The sequence below is a fragment of the Bos indicus genome, chromosome 15 (genome assembly GCF_029378745.1).
Source record: "Bos indicus isolate NIAB-ARS_2022 breed Sahiwal x Tharparkar chromosome 15, NIAB-ARS_B.indTharparkar_mat_pri_1.0, whole genome shotgun sequence".
NCBI classification, from domain to species: Eukaryota; Metazoa; Chordata; class Mammalia; order Artiodactyla; family Bovidae; genus Bos; species Bos indicus.
Window position 1 is genome coordinate 20,655,308 of NC_091774.1, and position 21,495 is coordinate 20,676,802.

A 21,495-nucleotide genomic window follows, 5' to 3' on the forward strand; every position below is an offset into this window, starting at 1 on the left:
CTAGTTCTAAGAGAAAAACTCTACTCAGATAAAAAGCAAAATATTGTAATAAAATTCCCGCTTCTTTTCTTTTTTTTTTTTATAGGCAGAGGTTTGGCACGGCTCTGCCTCTCCTCGAATTCAAACGCGGCGCCGGGAACGTTACAAGAGCCTACGGGCCTCTTTTCTTTTCTAACAGGATCAGAATAAAGAGATCACTACCTGTTTTTGAGAGTAGAAATAATAAAGTGACAAATATTATTATCAACTGAGAAGACACCTGGCTTTTATTTTTCTTAGAATAGATTTATCACTTGTTTCTTTAGGAATAATCTTCATGATAATAAGAAGCACTTAGTATATAGCTCTTTAGAGAAAATTAACATTTTAACAGTGAGAGTAATCAATGACAATGAAACTCTTTCTTCCTACGGAAAATTAAATATTCACTATACAATAAGAGCAATGACTAGAAATCTTATATGATATTCTATTAGGAAGAGGGCTGATCTTTAATAATTTAATTTCTCCAGAAAATTAATAATCACTATTACTTCCATACCAAAAATGATATATAATTTTGGGGAAAGAGTAAATGTATGAGGATTTTACACTTTTTCCTAATCACTTCTCATTTTAAAAATATAATAATTTACAGATCTATTAGAGATTATAATTTTCAGGAAATATATATAAGGAATCCATGTTAAATAACAACAGTGACCCGTGAAGGCATGAGCTTTTGTCACTTTATTGTTAATCAATGAATGTTATCCAAAATTATAGATGTAACTTAATTGTACAACACAAAATTATGCTAATGGGAAAAGCCTGTTGGAATTTACCAAATACTCATTAATATATTTTTACATTGCTATATGAACATGTGCTTCTCAACTGCTAATAATAAAAGTTATAATTGGTTTAATGAAAACCCATATTGCAAATAGCTGTTCCTGTTTAGAAAAATTCACACAGCTTTAAAAATGGATTAAATCCATTTTAATCCTAATCTACAAATAGATTATAAACAGCAAATATAACTGGTAGTTTTTCAACACTGTAATCAAACTGAAGTAGGAATGGTAGTGCACACAATTCAAAATGAAGCAAATTAATAAAAATCCAATAGAAATCCAAATTATCACCTATTATGGCAATTGTTTAATGCTTTGAAGTGAACACATGCTTTAACCATGAATAGCAGGGCTCACCATCTATTGCTCTCATGTGCTACAAGGAGAAACATCCTCTTCCACCGTGTTTTGAAGGATGTGCACAACCACTGTACAACAGTCACTTCAAGGTTAACCAGTTACCTTTTGTCCTACTAAATCCAAAAAATATATTAAATGCAACCTTTCCTTTTCATAATGTCTGCCCAGATTAATCCTTTTAAAGTCAGCAAAATCAAAAAAGCACAAGAGATACTTTCAGACACAACTTAAATCTATTGTGCGTGAAAAATGTCTAACAAAATGGCAATTTTAACGGATAATTGTAAATTTGAACGCATAATACCAGATGGAAAGTAGCTGAACCACACAGAGAAAACAAGGCTTTCCGTATCTCCAAATCTAGATGTTTTACAGTAAAGAAAATGTTAGAACATGTGAATATTCAACATCTTTTAAACTGGAAAGATTTCTTTGTAAAACATTAATGAAATTAATATCACCTAAAATTATAATTTCTAAAATACAATTAACTAACCAAATTTAAGTATCTTTAGAGATTGAAAAAATAAGCACAATGATTTAGAAACCAAATATGCTAAAATGATTATGTAATAATTACATCAAGAATGAAGGTACAGACATTCGTCATACGCTACAAGGGCAACCTCTCTCTCACACATTCACACACACATACACACTTCCTCAGATGTACAACACCCTTCCAGAAGATAGTATACCAGTGAGAGCTTACAATTTTAATACAAATCAGAGTCCCACAGTTCAGTTCAACAAAAAGGCAGTTAAAATTTAGCACTCTTAAGATATTCTGAAGGAAAAAGAAATCTCAAAAATACCCCTTTATGATGGGAAGTATCTCTACGTATTATAAAACATAGCTTACACATTTCACTGTGTTTGAACGACCAGTCACTGCAGGTATAGTAGTGAGGTAGTATAACTGTCTCCTTCTTGGGACTGATGTTTTCATACGCTGCCCTTCCAGAAAGGTCCAGGGTTTTTTTTAATGACAATCAATTACCAACAAATGTATAATCTTTTATTAAATATCTGTTTTTCTAATCAATCTATGAAATATGTCAGAGACAACTGTTATTTGCAGTAGTGTTTCATCAATAAACTTTCCTAGGGACTTACTACCTGCTGTCTATACCTTTATGAAATCAGTGGGCAAAGAAAACCAAAGGATGACAGGAGATGAAACACCAATCAATCCAGCTGTCAGAGGACTGTAATTTTAAAAAATCCAATAATGTTTTAAATTGAGTTTTAAAAAATTAACTACAAGCTGTACACTATACTATTAAACTTTCTAATCCTTTTCATGATTCATAGCCATCTTCTACACAATAATCAAAGACTTTTCACCTATGCTTATTTTAATCACTGCCAATGATTAAAACATGTAGTGCTATGGTTAGAGGGCATATTAAGGTATGGAAAGTACACACTGAGAAAACGAGAATGAGAGAGAATGTGGAAATACATGGAGCTAAAATGTGGAAAGAGAAGGAAAGAGTGCTCTACCTAAACACTCATTAAGTCACCATCATCCTGTAAAATGTACAAAGTGCTTAAATCATACACACACATTTGTCAGACATGATAATTAGTGTTAATCTTCAACAGAAAAAAAAAAACGGAAAATGAAAAGTATGAAAAAGGAGGTGATGGAGCACTGTTCTTCATTCCCTGGCCCAAAAGAAAAAGAAAATCAAGCATGGTATCACACTGCCTTAATGTTGAAAAGCTCCCCTTAAATGTCTTTTAGCCACCACAGTCAAACTGGTGTAACTGCTTTGGCAAGGTGGGATGCGTTCCATCACATCCGCAAAGGCCTGCTTTTCTCTGTTGGTGGTTCAGCTTATGAAGAACATGTATGCAAAATAACAGCTCTCACATTGCTTCAAACTCATCAATACGTTGCTTTGTATTGCCTTGCCGAATCTGTCGCAGAGTCTTGTACTTATCACGGCCTGCTTTAACATTCTCAGCATGAAGAACATCATTTTGTGTTTTCTTGGTTTCATCTCTGGCTTGGGCTAATTCTGAACTTAATGCCTGTTTAAAAAATAAAGAGTATGACTATTATTATTTTCTTAGATTTAAAAAAAAAATCTATGGAAAAGGTTTAAAGACAAAAATACATATATAACACATCTTTGACTTTGTACTATATTAAAATTTCCACAGTGAAATCTTTTTCTTTAAATTGTTTAAGTTGTTTTACTTTTAGTAATGGTGGGGGATAGTGGTTAGAAAGGAATACCCATGGCCCTTCATTTCTGTACTCTGCAACTATGATGATTTGTGTGTTATTCTAAATTTCCTTAACCTTCTCATCTAATACTTGAAATGACTTAAAAAGGTTCAATGTAGCCATTATGGTTTGTGTTACCATAAGATCTAAAATCTATACCATGAGAGAAACTTTCTCCAAAAGGATAATATTACCACTATCACCTCATTTTCCTTATTAATACTTAAAGATTTCACAATTTAAAAATTACAGAACTTATTTTAGTAAGTTCTCCAATGGGTATAATACTACTAAAATTTACTATTTTGACCTAATTATGTACATTTAATAAGCTGATCTTTTGCCAATACAAAATCTGAACAAAAAATTTAGATTCTGTAATGTCTTACAGGTAGTCTATTAAATTATCATCGCTTTATATGTATACTGTTTAAAAACAAAATTTGTTTCTTAAACACAGTATTAACATTAGGTTCTACTTTTTAACTATAATTAACTACAGTTAAAAGCTATAATTAAATAATAACTTACTAATTAAGGTCTCTCACATCCATAAATGACCATTGGAAAAACCACAGCCTTGATTAGACAGACCTTTGTTGGCAAAGTAATGTCTCTGCTTTTCAGTAGACTATGGTTTTTCCAGTGGTCATGTATGGATGTGAGAGTTGGACTGTGAAGAAAACTGAGCACCGAAGAATTGATGCTTTTGAACTGCGGTGTTGGAGAAGACTCTTGAGAGTCCCTTGGACTGCAAGGAGACCCAACCAGTCCATTCTGAAGGAGATCAGCCCTGGGATTTCTTTGGAGGGAACGATGCTAAAGCTGAAACTGCAGTACTTTGGCCACCTCATGCGAAGAGTTGACTCATTGGAAAAGACCCTGATGCTGGGAGGGATTGGGGGCAGGAGGAGAAGGGGACGACAGAGGGTGAGATGGCTGGATGGCATCACTGACTCGATGGACGTGAACTCCGGGAGTTGGTGATGGACAGGGAAGCCTAGCATGCTGCAGTTCATGGGATCGCAAAGAGTCGGACACGACTGAGCAACTGAACTGAACCGAATTAAGGTCTCTACACAAAGCTAACAAACATCTGGTAACAAGAACATACAATGGAAAAAATAATGTGCCTGTAGGCCAAGCACTTACAAACCAACCACAAGGCCAGCTAGAGCTAAACGCGTCCAAAAATCAAGTATTCCTTTTTAGTTAAGTTTGTCTTAACAAAAGGGGGAAATGCAAACTATATTTAAATGTGCATACAAACTGCAAATTTAAATACCTGAAGTTGCTTCTTAACACGTTCATTTTTCTGTGTTTCTGTCACACGTTCCTCCTCACTTCTATGGTTCATTACCCCATCATTTGATAATTCAGCGCTAGCCTCAGCATTATTCTCATCATGCTCATCGTGTTCATTTTCTGTCGGAGGAATGACTGGTGGTGGTGGAGGCGGAGGTGGGGCAGACATCACAGTCTTTAACTCTTCTTTGGTCTTTTCCAAGTCTTCCTGGGCTGCAAAAGCCTAAACATAAAAAAATAAGCTTATAAGCAACTTACTTTGAGAACCAGTGATTAAAAGATTCAAGTCATCCTTTCTATATGTCAGGATAATAAAAACAAGCCCCAGTGATAGAAGCTTATTTTCAGAATTAAAGACACCACTGTGTAAATCCTAATAAAACTGTTAATTCTAGCAAGGATTATCAATTGCTGCTAAAAGTGTTGTACAAATGGTTGATGAGAAAATGGATATAGGTATAATGACAAAGAAATTCACACGTGATAGATTACATTTTAGCAATGATAAAATATAATCAGACATGGGAAGAATAAGACTGTTATTACTCTAATCCCATGATCAATTAAAATAACTGGGCCAATCAGATATTAAGTGTCTTCTGATATAATACAACAGGAAATATCGAACATCACCAATTGTCTGAGTAATTATATCGTGCTGGGTTACCTGGAAAAGTCCTGGTGTAATAATTAACAACACTCCCTTACATTCTCAAAAAGTGTTCCAGTTTGGATAATAAATTGTATGAAAATTTCTCTTATGAGGCATCACAGCCAGAAACTTTTAATTTGAATCCTTTAAGCTTTTAGATTTATCTTTCAGCTTACAAGAATACCGAAGGAAAAAAGACAAGCTGAATGACATCATAAGGAAACTAGAAAAATACAGAAGTAGGGATAATGCGGATCCTTTTAATAAATCAGTATCACAAAAAGAACTGTCCTACTAAAAGAGACTGATCAAACAGAAGCAATGCAAAATCCTACTCTGGACACTGGCTTGGCAAATTAGCTATAATAGACTTTTTGGGTCAATTCTGAATACTGTGTGCCCAGAAATATACTCACGCATATATGGTTAACTTACAACAAAGCAGCCAAGAATATAGATTGGGGAAGGGAAACTAGACAGCCACGTGCAAAAGGATGAAACTGGACGCCTACTGTACACACCACAGAGAAAAATCAACCCAACATGGATCGAAAGACTTGAACATAGGACCTGAAATCATAAAACTTTTCAAAAAAATATAGACAGTAAGTGCCTTGATATAGGTCTTGGTGATAAATTTTTGGATTTGACACCAAAAGCAAAAGCAATACAAACAAAAACAAACATGTGGGACAACTTTAAACCAAAAGGCTTTGCAAACCAATATATATATATACACATACATATATATCAAGAATATGAAAAGGCAAGATACAAAACAGGAGAAAATACATGTGAATTATAGTTCTGATAAGGTGTTAATACCCAAAATATGTGAAGAATTCATACAGCTCAACAAAAACAACAACCCTAATAGTATTTTTTTTTAATGAGCAAATGATACGAATAGACATTTTTTCTAAAGAAGACAGAGATGGCCAACAGGCACACGGAAAGATATTCAACATCATTAATCATCAGGGAAATGCAAATCAAAACCACAATGAGATAACACATCATACCTGTAAGAATGGCTACTATCAAAAAGACAAGAAATAACAAGTGTTGGTAAGGATGTGGAAAAAAGGGAACACTTGTTCACCTTCACTGGGAATGTGAACTGGTGTAGCCACTGTGGAAAAGAGTATGAAGATCTCTTAAAAATTTTAAAAACAGAACTACTATATATAATCCAGCTATTCTACTTCTGAGTATTTATCCAGAGGAAGAAAACGCTAACTTGAAAAGATATATACATCCCCCCAATATGTTCACTGCAGCATTATTTACACAACAGCCAAGATACGGAAAAAACCTAAGTGTCCATCAGTAGGTAAAGAGATAATGAAAAGGCAGTATACGTATATTGTATTGTTGTTCTTTTATCACTAAGTCATGTCTGGCTCTTTGCAACCCCATGGACTGTAGCTTACAAGACTCCTCTGTCTGTAGGAGTGTCCACGCAAGAATTACTGGAGTGGGTTGCCATTTCCTTCTCCAGGGGATCTTCCTGACCCAGGGATTGAACCAGAGTCTCCTGCATTGAGGGCGGATTCTTTATTGCTGAGCCACCAGAGAAGTCCCCATACAATGCAAATATAAATATAATATATTCAAATATTAAGATTTTGGATTTCTAAAATCTTAAGATACTGGATTTCCATCCAGTACACATATACAGTGGAATATTATTCAGTTATAAAAAAGGAAAATATTGCCATTTGCAACAACACAGATGGACCTTGAGGGTATTATGCCAAGTAATATAAGTCAGACAGAGAAAAGCAAATTACCACATGATCTCACTTATATGTGGAATCTAAAAAATCAAAAAACAAACAAACAAAAAAACTGAGCTTATGGATACAGAGAACAGATCAATGGTTACCAGAAACAAAAGTTGAAGAGGAATGGGAGAAGGGAATTAAAAAGTACAAACTCCCATGTATAAAATAAATGAGTCATGGGGATATATATAGAGAGAGCATTATATGGACTAACATGGACTATAGTTAATAATATATTCTGTATTTCAAAGTTGCTAAGAAAGCAAATCTTAAAAGTTTACATTACAAGATGAAAATTTATGTAGCTATATGATGATGGATGTTAACAAGACTTACCATGATGATCATTTCACAACAGATACAAATACCGAACCATATTATACACCTGAAAATACATTATATGTCAATTATATCTAAATGAAAAACTTTTGAATATAGTCTGAGATGAGATGAAAACTGACTAAAATGGAACAGTATGTACAGCATGAGCTCACTCTGGACATACAAATGATTGTTGTTGTTCAGTCACCAAGTTGTGTACAACTCTTCGTGACTCCATGGGCTGCAGCATACCAGGTTTCCCTGTCCCTCACTATCTCCCAGAGTTTGCCCAAGTTCATGTCCATTGCATCGGTGATACCATCCAACCATCTCATCCTCTGTCACCCTTTTCTCCTGCCTCCAATCTTTCCATGCATTCTGGGTCTTTTCCAATGAGTTGGCTCTTCTCATCAGGTAGCCAAAATACTGGAGCTTCAGCTTCAGCATCAGTCCTTCCAATGAATATTCAGGGTTGATTTCCTTAAGATTGACTGGCTTGATCTCCTTGCAGTCTAAGGGATTCTCAAGAGTCTTCTTCAGCATGACAGTGCAAAAGCATCAGAGTTCAAAAGCATCAATTCTTCAGCGATACCAATGTATATGTATACACATACATGCACTCAATATGTCAGCAAATTTGGAAAACTCAGCAGTGGCCACAGGACTGGAAAAAGTCAGTTTTCACTACAATCCCAAAGAAGGGCAATGCCAAAGAATGTATAAACTACCACACAACTGCACTCATTACACATGCTAGCAAAGTAACGCTCAAAATCCCTCAAGCTAGCTTCAGCAGTACATGAACCAAGAACTTCCCGATGTATAAGCTGGCTTTCAAAAAGGCAGAGGAACTAGAGATCAAATTGCCAACGTTAATTGGATCATGGAGAAAGCAAGAGAATTCCAGAAAAATATCAACTTCTGTTTCATTGACTATGCTAAAGCCTTTGATTGTGGATCATAACTGAAAAATCCTTAGAGATGGGAATACCAGACCACCTTACTTGTTTCCTGAGAAACCTGTACACAGGACAAGCAGCAACAGTTAGAACCAGATGTAGAAAAACGGACTGGTTCAAAATTGGGAAAGGAGTACAACAAGGCCGTATACTGTCACCCTGCTTATTTTATCTTGTATGTAGCACATATCATGTGAAATGCCAGGCTGGATGAATCACAAGCTGGAATCAAAACTGCCAGAGAAATATCAACAACCGCAGATATGCAGATGACACCACTATAATGGCAGAAAGTGAAGAGGAACTAAAGAGCCTCATAATGAGGGTGAGAGAGGAGAGTGAAAAAGCTGGTTTAAAACTCAACATTCAAGAAACTAAGATCATGGCATCCAGTTCCATCACTTCATGGCAAACAGAAGGTGAAAAAGTGTAAGCAGAGACAGATTTTATTTTCTTGGGCTCCAAAATCTCTGGGGATGGTGACTGCAGCCATGAAATTAAGACATTTAGCTTTCTGGAAGGACAGCTATGAGAAACCTAGACAGCGTATTAAAAAACAGAGATATCACTTTGTCAACAAAGGTCTGTGTAGTCAGTTCTGATTTTTCCAGTAGTCATGTACGGATGTGAGAGTTGAACCATAAAAAAGGTTGAGAACTTTAGAACTGATGCTTTCAAATTGTAGTGCAGGAGAAGACTCTTGCAAGTCCAGCAAGGAGATCAAACCTGAATATTCATTGCAAGGACTGATGCTGAATTTCCAATACTCTGGGCACCTGATGGGAATAGCCAACTCATTGGAAAGGCCATGATGCTGGGAAAGACCGAGGGCAGGAGGAGAAGGGGGCAGCGCAGGATGAGACAGTTAGATAGCATCACCAACTCAATGGACATGAACTGAAACAAATTCCTGGAGATAGGGGAGGGGACAGGAGCCCAGCATGCTGCAGTCCATGGGGTTGCAAAGCATCGGGGCACAACTCAATGACTGAATAACAACAATAGCACACATATGCACATAGGAAAAGATCCTGGAAGGATAGGCACCGTGATGTTAAAATACTGATCCTAGTTTGTGGGAATGTGATTTTTCTTTTACGTGCATTTTCTGATTTCTATAATTCACAGGATGTGTTTCTGTGATACATTATTTTTATAAGTTTGTGTGTCCCTGAAGTTCATAAATCATTCCTAAGAGGGATACAATTCTAATAAGAGAAGTGTTAACATATAAGTTAACAGTGCTTTCACTTCTGTGGAGCTCTATGTACATATATGGGCTTCCCACATTGCCTGCCAATGCAGGAGATGCGAGTTCAATCCCTGTGTCTGGAAAATCCCCTAAAGAAGGAAACAGCAACCCACTCCAGTATTCTTGCCTGGGAAATCCCATGGACAGAGAAGCCTCGAGGGCTACCGTCCATGGGGTCACAGAAGAGTCAGACACGACTTAGCAACTAAACAACATGTACATATATACATAACTCTAATATAAAAAACTCCCCTATGAAATCCAAAGTGCTACAAAGAAAATTTAAAGTGAAAGAAAACCATTTTAGCTAACAAGTACATGTTGTTGTAGCAAAGTCACAGAACTATATACCTTTGAGTGTAAAAAATTATTATTATAGTTTCATTTAAAAGTTTAAAGTCTGAATTAAATTCTCCTCTTATATTCCCCACCCTTCCAAGTAAAGCCTAATTTTTCACTTTTTTGCCATTTCAGACAACAGTAGTTTCACGTACTTAGGAACTCTGGAATCTTAGTATCGTTTTGATTACATTCTTCTAATTCAACTTTAGAGCCAATCATTTGGTTGCCATGCCCCTTTGAGTCTATGAAAAAATGTCCTTCAACAATTCCTGTCCCTCTCTTTTCTCAATGCCACATCCTTAGTGAGTCATTAGCTCATAAGTAATCCTGCCCACTATCCTAATCCATCCATCATTCTGATTGCTAAGCTGTTTTTATAAAACCATGCTTCATCATGTTACAAACGTGTTTTGAAATCTTCAAAGCCCAAAGTCTACAGATACTTCCCAACATCTTTCTTTTGAGCAGGGTGTTTACTTAAAGCCTTTCACAGCTTAATGACTTCTCTAACTTTCTAGCCTCAACTCTCAAAGTTCCTGAAATAAGATTCTTCCTATGCTCATTCAATTCCTACAATCTGGAATGACTATCTCTTCAGTCCCCATCTTTTCTACTCCCAAACTGAATGTCATTCAACAGCTAGCTTAAATTTTTAAGGGTGGGTGTCCCCAACACCTGCCTCATTCCTAAAGAAACTAACACTTCTGTGTTCCCAAAGTACTGATTAGCTCTTATCACTAGATTAATATTGAACTACAATATGTACACATTCATACAGTGGTATCTCTTCCCATCTAAATCATGACTGTATCTTAATCTCTATAAATTCAGCATATGCTGGGTACAAAATAGGTGTTTGGTAAATGATAGTGATGAACAAATGATTACTTTGTGTTGCCACTCAGTAGCCTCCTCTTCCTTTTTCTTCTTGGCTTCCTCTAGAAGTGCAATCTTGGCAGTGAATTCGGCAAGTTCTGCTGCCTAAAATAAATGAAACAATTGCCAATACTAAAAAATATAATAGGGTTTCAATAATTTAAGTCAAAAACGCTTTAATATACATGAACTGTTTTTTCTTTTTGGGCCACGTCGTGTGGCTTTTAAGATTTTAGTTTCCCCACCAAGGACAGAACCCATGCCCCCTGCAGTGAAAGTGCAAAGTCCTAACCACTGGATTGCCAGGGAATTCCAACACGGACTCTTTTTATGTGTTTCTCATAGAGCCTTCTGTTTAAAAAAAAAGGAACTATTTCTTTAAGATCATAAAAATCTTATTTGTATTATAAGCTCATAAGGAGACAAAGTGAGACTTTTTTTTATTATTCTATATACACAAAGTTACTCCTGTTTTCATAGCAAGAACCTAGGAGCTACTTTTTAACTTTCGTCAATAAAGTATTTGCTAATGCTTACAGAAGGAAAAAAAAAGAAAAAACTGTTTACATAATGCTTTTTATGGCACTTTGTCAAATAATCTCACGTGACACCCTATTAGGTGGTTTTACTCCATTTTTCAAAGGGAGGGATCTGAGGCTCAGAAAGACCCAAAGACACAGAGCAAGGAAACGCCTAAACCAATACTTAAATCCCAATTCTTCTGGCTTTCATGCATACTCATCATTTGCAGGTCCAGTAAATACACACAAAAAAATCCAGTCATGACCCATCTTATAATTAACTTATGATTATCTTATAAAATTTAGAATATACATAATGGCAGTTTATCTAAAGCAAAACATGCCAGTAGCTTATATAAAATCAAAGTGGATCAGAATCCTTTGTTAGCTACAAGCTCTATGTATCTTTTATGGTTTTATTTCTAGGTTTCTTTTTAAAAGAAGAAATAAACAGTTTAGACTCATTTCCAAACTCTGTCATTAAGTTACTTGGATCTTAGGTTTGCTTTAAAGAAAGTATAATATACCTAATTTTACAGAAGTTTTCTCTCTTTTTTTTTTTTTCAGTTTCCATTATCTGAACTTGTTTTCTTATTAGTCCTCATTGGCAAACAAAATTTTTACTGTTGATTTTGGGTACAAGACACTTCTAGCAGTGGCTGCCCAATATTGATCATTTATTTAATACAGTAAATAAATACTGCAACCTCCAAACTGTCTATTTTTACACTGGTACTACCTTTATGATGACAGGTATTCATTCCTCTGTCTGAATACAGAAAATGGTTCATTTATTTCATGGGTTTCATGTTTCTTTGTTATTCTACTTACTGCTTTAAAATACATTCAAATAATAGTACAGGGAGGGAGGTGGGAGGGGGGTTCAGGATGGGGAACACGTGTACACCTGTGGCGGATTCATTTTGATGTATGGCAAAACCAATATAATATTGTAGAGTAATTAGCCTCCAATTAAAATAAATAAATTTAAATTATATATATAAAAAAAAAAGGTATGTGAATGTATTTTAGGAGTTCATGTTTCAGCCTCCCTGGTGGCTCAGCTGGTGAAGAATCTACCTGCAATGAAGGAGATCTGGGTTCAATCCCGGGGCTGGGAAGATTCCCTGGAAAAAGGAACAGCTTCCCACTCCAGTATTCTGGCCTGGAGAATCCCATGGACTGGATAGTCCATGAGACAAAGAGTCAGACACAACTGAATGACTTTCACTTTCACAAAGCTATGTCTTTGCAGTGAGTGCACACATACCATAGTGAGGAGAGCTGAAAACACGTTTAACCAACACCTTTGTGTTCAGAGGGCTTCCCAGGTGGCTCAGTGGTGAAGGAGTCCACCTGCCATGCAGGAGACACGGGAGATGTGCCAGTTCGATCCCTGAGTCGGGAAGATCCCTTGGAGGAGGAGATGGCAACCCATTCCAGTATTCTTGCCTGGAGAATCCCATGGACAGAGGAGCCTGGCAGGTTATAGTCCAAAGGGTTGCAAAGAGCTGGACATGACTGAGCTACTGAGCGTGGAACGATGCATTTGTGTTCAGAGAATATATAGTCTCAAATTGTGGGACTGATTCTATCCATACTTTTGCCTAAATTTTTCTTTTTCCCTAATAGAACCCAGGTTCCCTTACCAGCTGCTCCTGATTCTTCATCTGGTCGGCAGCCTGTTTCGCTAGAGCAGACTTGGCCTCTTCAGCAGCTTGACGCTCCTTTTCAAGCCTTTCTGCCTCTTCTTTTGCTCGTTTTCGTTCCTGGTCCAATTCTAGAGCTTTTCGAGTCTGTTCTTCCAGTTCTGTCAAATATATGTATCCCCCAAAACAATGATTAATTCTAATTTTCTCATTACGAAAAGAAGCTGAAACAGTAGCAAGGAATATAAGCTGTAAAGTTTTTAAAAATTAGCACATCTTTAAATGAACATACACCTTGTTTTTAACTTGAAAAAGGCCTAATACATTTTAAAACTCTATTTACACTCCAAAAATGCAAAGAAATGAAAATTCTTTATAACTCAGGTTTCTATCCTAACTCTAGAAACATATCCTTTATTTTTTAAAAATATTCTCTCCAAAAGAGAACCCTCCTACACTGTTAGTGGGAATGTAAAAACTGGTACAGCTACTATGGAGAACAGTATGGAAGTTCCTCAAAAAACTAAAAATAGAACTATCATATGACCCCAAAATCCCACTCCTGGGCATATACCAAGAGAAAACCATAATTTAAAAATATATATGCACCCCAATGTTTGCTGCAGCACTATTTACAACAGCCAAGACATGGAAGCAAGCTAAATGTCCACAGACAAAGGAATGGATAGAGAAGATGTGGTATATATATACAATGAAATATTACTCAGCCATAAAAAGAACAAAAGAATACCACTTGCAGCAATATGGATGGACCAGAGATTGTCAGACTGAGTGAAGTGAGTCAGAGAAAAACAAATATCATACGATATTGCTTATATGTGGAATCTAAACAAAAGGGTACAAATGAACATATTTACAAAACAGAAGTCAAGTCACAGATACAGAAAACAAACTTATGGTTAGCAGGGGATGGGGGTGGGGGGAGGTATTGGGACTGACATATACACACTATTATATGTAAAACATAAATAAGAACTTGCTGTATAGCACAGGGTACTCAATTCAATACTGTGTAATGGACTATATGTTAAAAGAATCTTTAAAAAAAAGAGGGGATATATGTGTAACTGATTCACTTTGCAGTACACTTAAAACTAACACAACATTGTAAATCAATTACAATTCAATGAAAATTCAAAAAACAAATACCCTCGCCAAACTTTTTTGAGAAAATATATATCGCTCGTTTTAAAGTTTTTATTTCATTTATGCTGGGTTCTCGTGGCGTGTGGGCTTACTCGAGTTGCAGCACAGGAGCTCTACAGGACTTGGGCTCAGGAGTTGCGGTGCTCAGGCTCTCTAGCTGTGGCGCCCAGGTTTAGCTGCCTCGGGGCATGTGGGATCTTAGTTCCCTGACCAGGAATCGAACCCCTGTCCCCTGCATTGGAAGGCAGATTCTTTACCACTGGACCAACAAGGAAGTTCCCTCTCCAAAGTTTTGACCAAACAAACTGCTATCTATTTAAAAAATCTATAAAGTAGCACACTTTAAAACTTGTGGAAACTTTTACTTATCTAAACTAAGTATTAGATAAGTAAACCCAAGACATTAAGACTGAAAACAATACTTACTGACTCAAATAGAAATTCTGACGTGGATTGTATGAATTACTGAAAATTTTGAATTATCAGTACACATCCATTCCTCAAGCAGGATGATAAGAAAACTAGTTATTTGGTGATGAATGAGATGAATTTTAATCCTTAAGTATACAGATCATAAAGTTAATTCTCTTATTCTAATGAGCTGAGAAAGGAAAATATTACTAGCATAAAGCCAAATGAGTTTAAATCAATTTGAAAGTACTAATTTTAAGAACTACTATTATTCTGACAATCTGCGGTAAGTAGCAAGGACATCTGTGACAGAAGACAAGAGGATGTCGTCTATGAAGATGGGTGCAATGTCCTACGAAGGATGACTCTCCCATTCTGTATACTTCAGAAAAGAGGAAAACCTAAAAATCTATATGTCAAAAGGTTTGAAATCTAACTGTCACGTACAAATCACCTTACTGTTCTTAACTTTGCTGTTTTTGGTCAGAACTAATTTAAGTAACTACAGTTAAGACTTGGGAGGATTTGAGAAGATTGGGAAGAAAAATGACTTTAAACTCTAGATAAAGTGAAAAATTCTATGTGGCTATTTGGCTATAAAGATGAAATGTATGTAACGAAGGACGTTACTGAAGCTAAATTCTAGAATTAATTCATTTTAGTATTTGTCTTCTAAAACTTAGACATCAGAGCTAGCTAACCCCTCTAACTCTTATTATAATATTCTATCTGGTTGATTGACATATAAAATAAACCTCACAAAGTTCATGACTTTATCCTTCTTCTAAAAAAGCAAACAAATAATTAGAAAAGTTTACAAATGAAAACAAAGCTTTCTCTCGTAATAGAAATTCTTTCTACACTATGATACAATAAAGAAAAATAAGTCTGGGTTACAAAGTTAACTTTCAAAATAAATATTTCCCGATATTCTTTGTTTTCTATCAGTTTTTTTTTTGTAGTAAGTATTAATTTGAGGAACAGAAAATAAAGCAGTGATTGCTTTGTTGTATATTAAGAATTACACAGAAGTCTAATTTTTTAAACATTGAGAAATTAACTGAAAACTTCAAATCTACTCTAGCCTCTTCTAGAAAGTAAGATTTTGAAATGCCAACAAAGATCCTCCTGCTTTTCCCTCCAGTGAACTATAATTTGTAAACTATGATTCACTGATTAAACCCAACCCAGTATCTTATTTTTGTAAATAAAGTTTTACTAGAACTCACACCCTCTCTCATTTAAGTATTGTATATGACTGCTTTCGTGCTGCAGTGGTAGAACTGAAAGCTGTAACAGATCACGTGGCCTGCAAACCCTGAAATATTTACTACCCAACCCTTTACAGAAGGAGTTTGTGAACCCATGAACAGAGTATTTTAGGAGTTCCCTGGCAGTCCAATGGCTAGGCCTCAGTGCTTTCACTGCCGTGGCCCCAGGTTCAAGCCCTGGTGGAGGGAACTAGGATCCCGCTGGCCACGTGGCACAGCCAAAAAAAAAAGAAGAGAGTATTTCTATGAAACAAACATCCCTCCAGACCTTGGATCAAGTTAGAGGCGCTTGAGGAGAAGGATTAGATAAGAAAAGTGAATAACATCAATGTTTTTACCCATCTGGGTCATAAAAATCTAGAACCTACAATTTTTGAGGATCTGTCAAGTGGCGAGCCAAGGAATCTGGCTTCTTTTAGAATCTCAGCTCTTTCAGGATGAAGGGGGAAAGTTTCCAGAATAAATTGTTTCTCTCACTAATAGTACACAGCATACTGATGCAGATGGTTATGGAAGTTAAATTAGGAGTAGATCAGGAAAGTTATTCTAAGTTCAAGCTAATAAAATTTGTGAAAGTTTCTCCTTCTTAATCAGGTTTGAATACAAGTACCATTTGATTTTGACAAGTCTAAGACTTTACAAGCCAAATGATCTCTAATGTTACCCCAAGGGCAAAGATTGGAAACTATAAAATTGCAACAGTTATAAGTAAAAAATATACTAATAAAAAAAAATCTCAGAAGGAGTATAGGTTTTTTTTTTTTCCTCCTCTTTCCAGTCTAGGGCAACAGTTCATTTTTACACTGGAGAAAGAACTAATACTATTGATATTCTAAAACAAAAGCAAATAAAAGTCCTATTATTAAAATTCTTAGAAATCACAGAAAAAGAATATGATCATAAATTACTTACTAAAAAAGCAATTTTAAAGTATCTGTACTACATCTAAGCAATGAAGTATTGTGTTATTGTAAAAAAGGAAGGAAGATATCTTTGAATACATATGGACTTTCAAGATTACATTAATTGAAAACAGCAAGGTGCAATTTGTTTAAGAAACAAGTGGAGAGAAAGCGTATCTTTGTGTGTATATCATGTATACTTGCTTATTTTATATACAAAAAATGGTATATAATAGTTCTAGCAGAGTGGAATAAAGGCAGAGCCTGCAATATTCTATCAAGCTGAGAAAACAGAGATCTAGACTCTGGAGCTGCAAAAGCATCCAAGACTTGAAAGGACAAGATCCTGAAAAGAAATAAATAGAAAAGTCTCAAAATCTGTGTGTTATTTCCCCTCAAGATATTTGCCAACTCCTAAAATGTACACATATGGGCTCAAATACTACAGAAACAAGTAAAAAGTAGCTCTAAGAGTGCAAAGAGCTGATCTAAGAGATTAACACCCTCTTGCAGTTTGGGAATCAAAGGCTGGATTCAAGGCCCTTTAAGATAAGATAACTGTCCTGGTAAATACTCAAGTCTTTCAGATGACACCCCCAAATGGCTACAGACTAGCAGAAAAGGAAAACTAGAAAGAGACCGACCTTAACAAAGCCTGAAACCCAGACAACTCCATCAAGGTGATCTGCACATATTCTTTCTGTCAAAAGAAAATTAAATCCTCCCTAAAAGAAAATGTAGGCCTTTCTTGGTGGCTCAGATGGTAAAGAATATGCCAGCAGTGCAGGAGACCTGGGTTCAATCCCTGGGTTGAGAAGATCCCCTGGAAAAGGGAATGGCAACCCACTTCAGTATTCTTGCCTGGAGAATCCCATGGAGGAGCCTGATGGGCTATGGTCCATGGGGTTGCAAAGTGTCAGACATAACTGAGTGACACCACCCGCCCCCACCCCCACCATCCCTGAAGGAAAATAACACCGTCTAAAGTCTCTATAACTTTTTCACATACAGTGTCGTGCATCTAATCAAAACTACCAGGCGTACCAGACAGGACCAAATGAGGTCCTTTAAAATCCCCTCCTCCACACCGAAAAGGGAAAACAGACTACAGAATAGACCCATAAATTAGCCAGACATTGGAGTTAACAAGCAAGGTCATTAAAAGAACTATGACTGATACTGTTCATCTAGGAGAACCTGGGAAAAAAGCAAAGCATGAGGAAAAAAATCAAAAGCCAGACAAACACTGGCAATAATGCAGAAATGGATTTTCAGAAGTCAAAAAAACCCTCTGCAAACATGCCAAGGGCCAGAGTCCCAATTGTAACTATAAAAGTTCAATTTACCACTCTTTTTCTTATGACTATGAACACAGTCTTTCCTTTACTACCTTCTAGAAACTCCGTACCACCTTTACCTTTAGGCTCACCATTTACAATCGCTTCATAAAGACAACCAGCTAAACGCTCAGCTCTTTGACAGAGACCAAACACACTGCTAATTTTATTTTAGCAAAACAGTGAGCCACACACTAGAATCATGCATTAAAGGAGAAAAAAGAAGCCCCATCTCAAAAAAGATAAAACATTTATAACCACCAAACAAATAGCAGAACTGTAAATGTGAAGAGTGTGTTAAGCTCCTCCTGTGGCTGAAAATGAAACATTAAAGGAAAAAAATCTGAAAGAAAAAAAAAAAATGTACATACATACACACACACACGGGCAGTGGTGGAGAACTTAACAGAAAAGCATGATTATAAGTGCCAACTTAGAAGATAAATCAGAGTTATGGAGCTTTCATCACATTCATGCAACCCACAGAAGTTTGCAGCAAAAACATTTCAACAGCTGATCTTCTTCTCCTGGAGTTTCCATTTCCAGAATATCTCCTCCAGGAGCTCTCTCTTCAAAAAAGTATTGTGAATAACTAGAATAGAAAGTCACAGAAGATTGGAGGAAAGGAATAGTTAATATAGCAAAGAGAAAACTACCAACCTAGGAATGAACCAGGAAGTGCATCACCTCACAATACTATGAGAGGAGAGGGTCTATTCTGTGAAATAGCAGTATATTCAGATTGTTGACTTAAATGGAAGAGCCTAGTCTTGGCAGATATTGAACTCTTCTGTAGACATTAGATGTCTTCTTATAAATTAAATGGCTCTCTAATAAGTTTTTCAAGTAATTAATATTTTCCATTTCTCAACTTCAGGATTATAAAAGTATATAACATATAACCATTAACAACTAATACCATAAAAGATTAAAGATAAAAGATAAAGTAACATGGCAGCCCAAGAGTCACCTTGTCCTTGAAACATGCTTCCTACCATTTTATTGTATACCTATGACTTATTTATGAGACACATCAGTTAAAAATCTTTTTAGATACAACTAGTAAATGAACTCTGTGGCACTGGCAATTCAATAGGCAAACTAGTAGGTGGAACAAGGGAGAAGGCACTGGCACCCCACTCCAGTACTGTTGCCGGGAAAATCCCATCGACGGAGGAGCCTGGTAGGCTGCAGTCCACAGGGTCGCTAAGAGTTAGACACGACTGAGTGACTTCACTTTCACTTTCCACTTTAATGCATTGGAGAAGGAAATGGCAACCCACTCCAGTGTTCTTGCCTGGAGAATCCCGGGATGGAGAAACCTGGTAGGCTGCAGTCCATGGGGTCGCACAGAGTCGGACACAACTGAAGCGACTTGGCAGGCAGGCAGCAGTAGGTGGAACAACGTCTAGCAATAGATTCACACACAGAGACTTCTGGATTTGTGACAAAGGTGATGCTATGTTCGGTACAAAGTCTTAGCAATAAATGGATCTGGGTCAGTTAGAAATACATATGGGTAAAAAATAAACCTTGACCCTTACAAAAATCACATATATGGACTATGGACCGAAATGTGAAAGGTAAAACAAAGTTTCTAGAAGGTAGTAAAGAATAACACATTCATAATCATAAGAAAAAAGAGTGATAAACAGAGCTTAAAGTTGACTGTCTTTTCATTAAAAGACACCAACCATTAAGAGAGTAAAAAGGTATACCATGGAGAGATTTTTTTTTTTTAATAATACATGTAAAGATTTCCTTTACATGATCAATAGGATCAATAGATCAATAGGAAAAAGAAGAAAATCCAATGTTTTTCTTGAATGGGCAAAACAAGTGAAAAGGCACTTCAGAGAGAGCTATGATTTGTTAAGGTGCTCAAAGTCATCAGTCATCAAGGAATGCATTGTACTAACTGTATTCACTAGAACGGCTAAACAAAAAAGAAATCATGACAATAATGAGTGGTGGATGTAATGATGAAGATGTAGAGCACTGGGAGGAATGAAAATTGATACAACCACTTTGGGAAACTGATGGCAGTATCTACAATAGCTCTGTACAGCTGTGATCCTGCAATTCCACTCACAATTCCAGTTGTGTACATTCAACAAATTAGTGGACAAGTATACCAACTACTATTTTCAAGAATGGTCATAGCAGCCTGATTTTATAATAGCTTCAAACAGGAAATATCCCCAATGTCTAGCACCAGTAGAATGGATAAACAGGTAAATATGTGCAGTCGAATATTATACAATAATGTAAAAAAAAAACTACAGCTATCTGCATAAGTCTGAGCAAAAAGAAGCCAAAAATAAGTACACGTGAATTTCTATGTAGTTCAAACACAGGCAAGATGATTCTAAGACATTGTGCCAAAAACTCAAGTAATAAAAGCCCAAAATAAATAATAAATTGGACTTTATCCAAATTTAAAACCAAGGAATACCATCAACAAAGTGAAAAGATTACCCACAGGAGAAAATACTTGCATATTATATATGTGATATATGAGATTTACAAACAAATTTTTAAAAAGTCTTATACCTCAACAACAGAAAGACTTGATTGAAAACTGCAGAGAAAATTTGAAAATACATTTTTTCCAAAGAGATACAAAGGGCCAATAAGGATATGGAAACATGCTCAACATCATTAGCCATTAGGAAAACGCAAATCAAAACCGCAATGAGACAGCACGTGGTTGCCATTTATAATGACTATAATCCAAAAGACAAACACCGTCAAGTGCTGGTGAGGATGTGGGGAACACATGTCTTGCTGGTAGGAATGTTAATGGCAAACAGTTGTCTTAGAAATCAGATGGGGAAGTCCTCAAAAAGTTAAACACACGGCCCAGCAATTCCACTCTCAGGCTTACAGCAAAAAGAAGTGAACACGTATGGATACACAGTAACTTGTACGCAAATGTTTACAGCAAACACAACAGTCAAAGGGTAGAAACAACCCACAAGTTCAAAAACTGATGAAAAAGTAAAATGTAGCATCATATGCATAAGATATTATTCAGCAATAAAGTCCTTCAAAGATGCGAAAACAGGATGAAACTTGCAAACATTATGCTTAGCACAAGTCACAACAGACCATGATTTGCATGACTGCATTTATGTGAAATGTCCAGGACAGCAAAGTCTATAGCGATAAAAAAATTAAATTAGTAACTGCCCAGGTATGGGGGGTGGGGAAGCAGGGAGAAGTGGGAATAAATGGGAGTGAATGCTAACAGTTATAGGACTTCTTTTAGGGGTGATGAAATTGTTCTAAAACCTTGGTGACAGCTG

General features: G+C 36.2%; 1 protein-coding gene across 2 annotated transcripts in view; it reads right to left on the reverse strand.

The window, feature by feature from the left end:
* Positions 1-21,495, reverse strand: part of RDX (radixin) — a 99,469-nt gene that overhangs the window by 16,582 nt on the left and 61,392 nt on the right. Inside the window, exons 11-14 of one of the 2 annotated variants that reach the window (XM_070803382.1) lie at positions 13,100-13,260; positions 10,942-11,034; positions 4,721-4,963; positions 3,076-3,236 (exon numbers count right to left, since the gene is read on the reverse strand). In XM_070803382.1, the coding sequence (XP_070659483.1) occupies positions 3,076-3,236; positions 4,721-4,963; positions 10,942-11,034; positions 13,100-13,260 (658 nt within the window). Of the gene's footprint in view, positions 1-714; positions 3,237-4,720; positions 4,964-10,941; positions 11,035-13,099; positions 13,261-21,495 lie in introns of those variants that run through there. The other variant, XM_070803381.1, reaches the window with a different exon arrangement.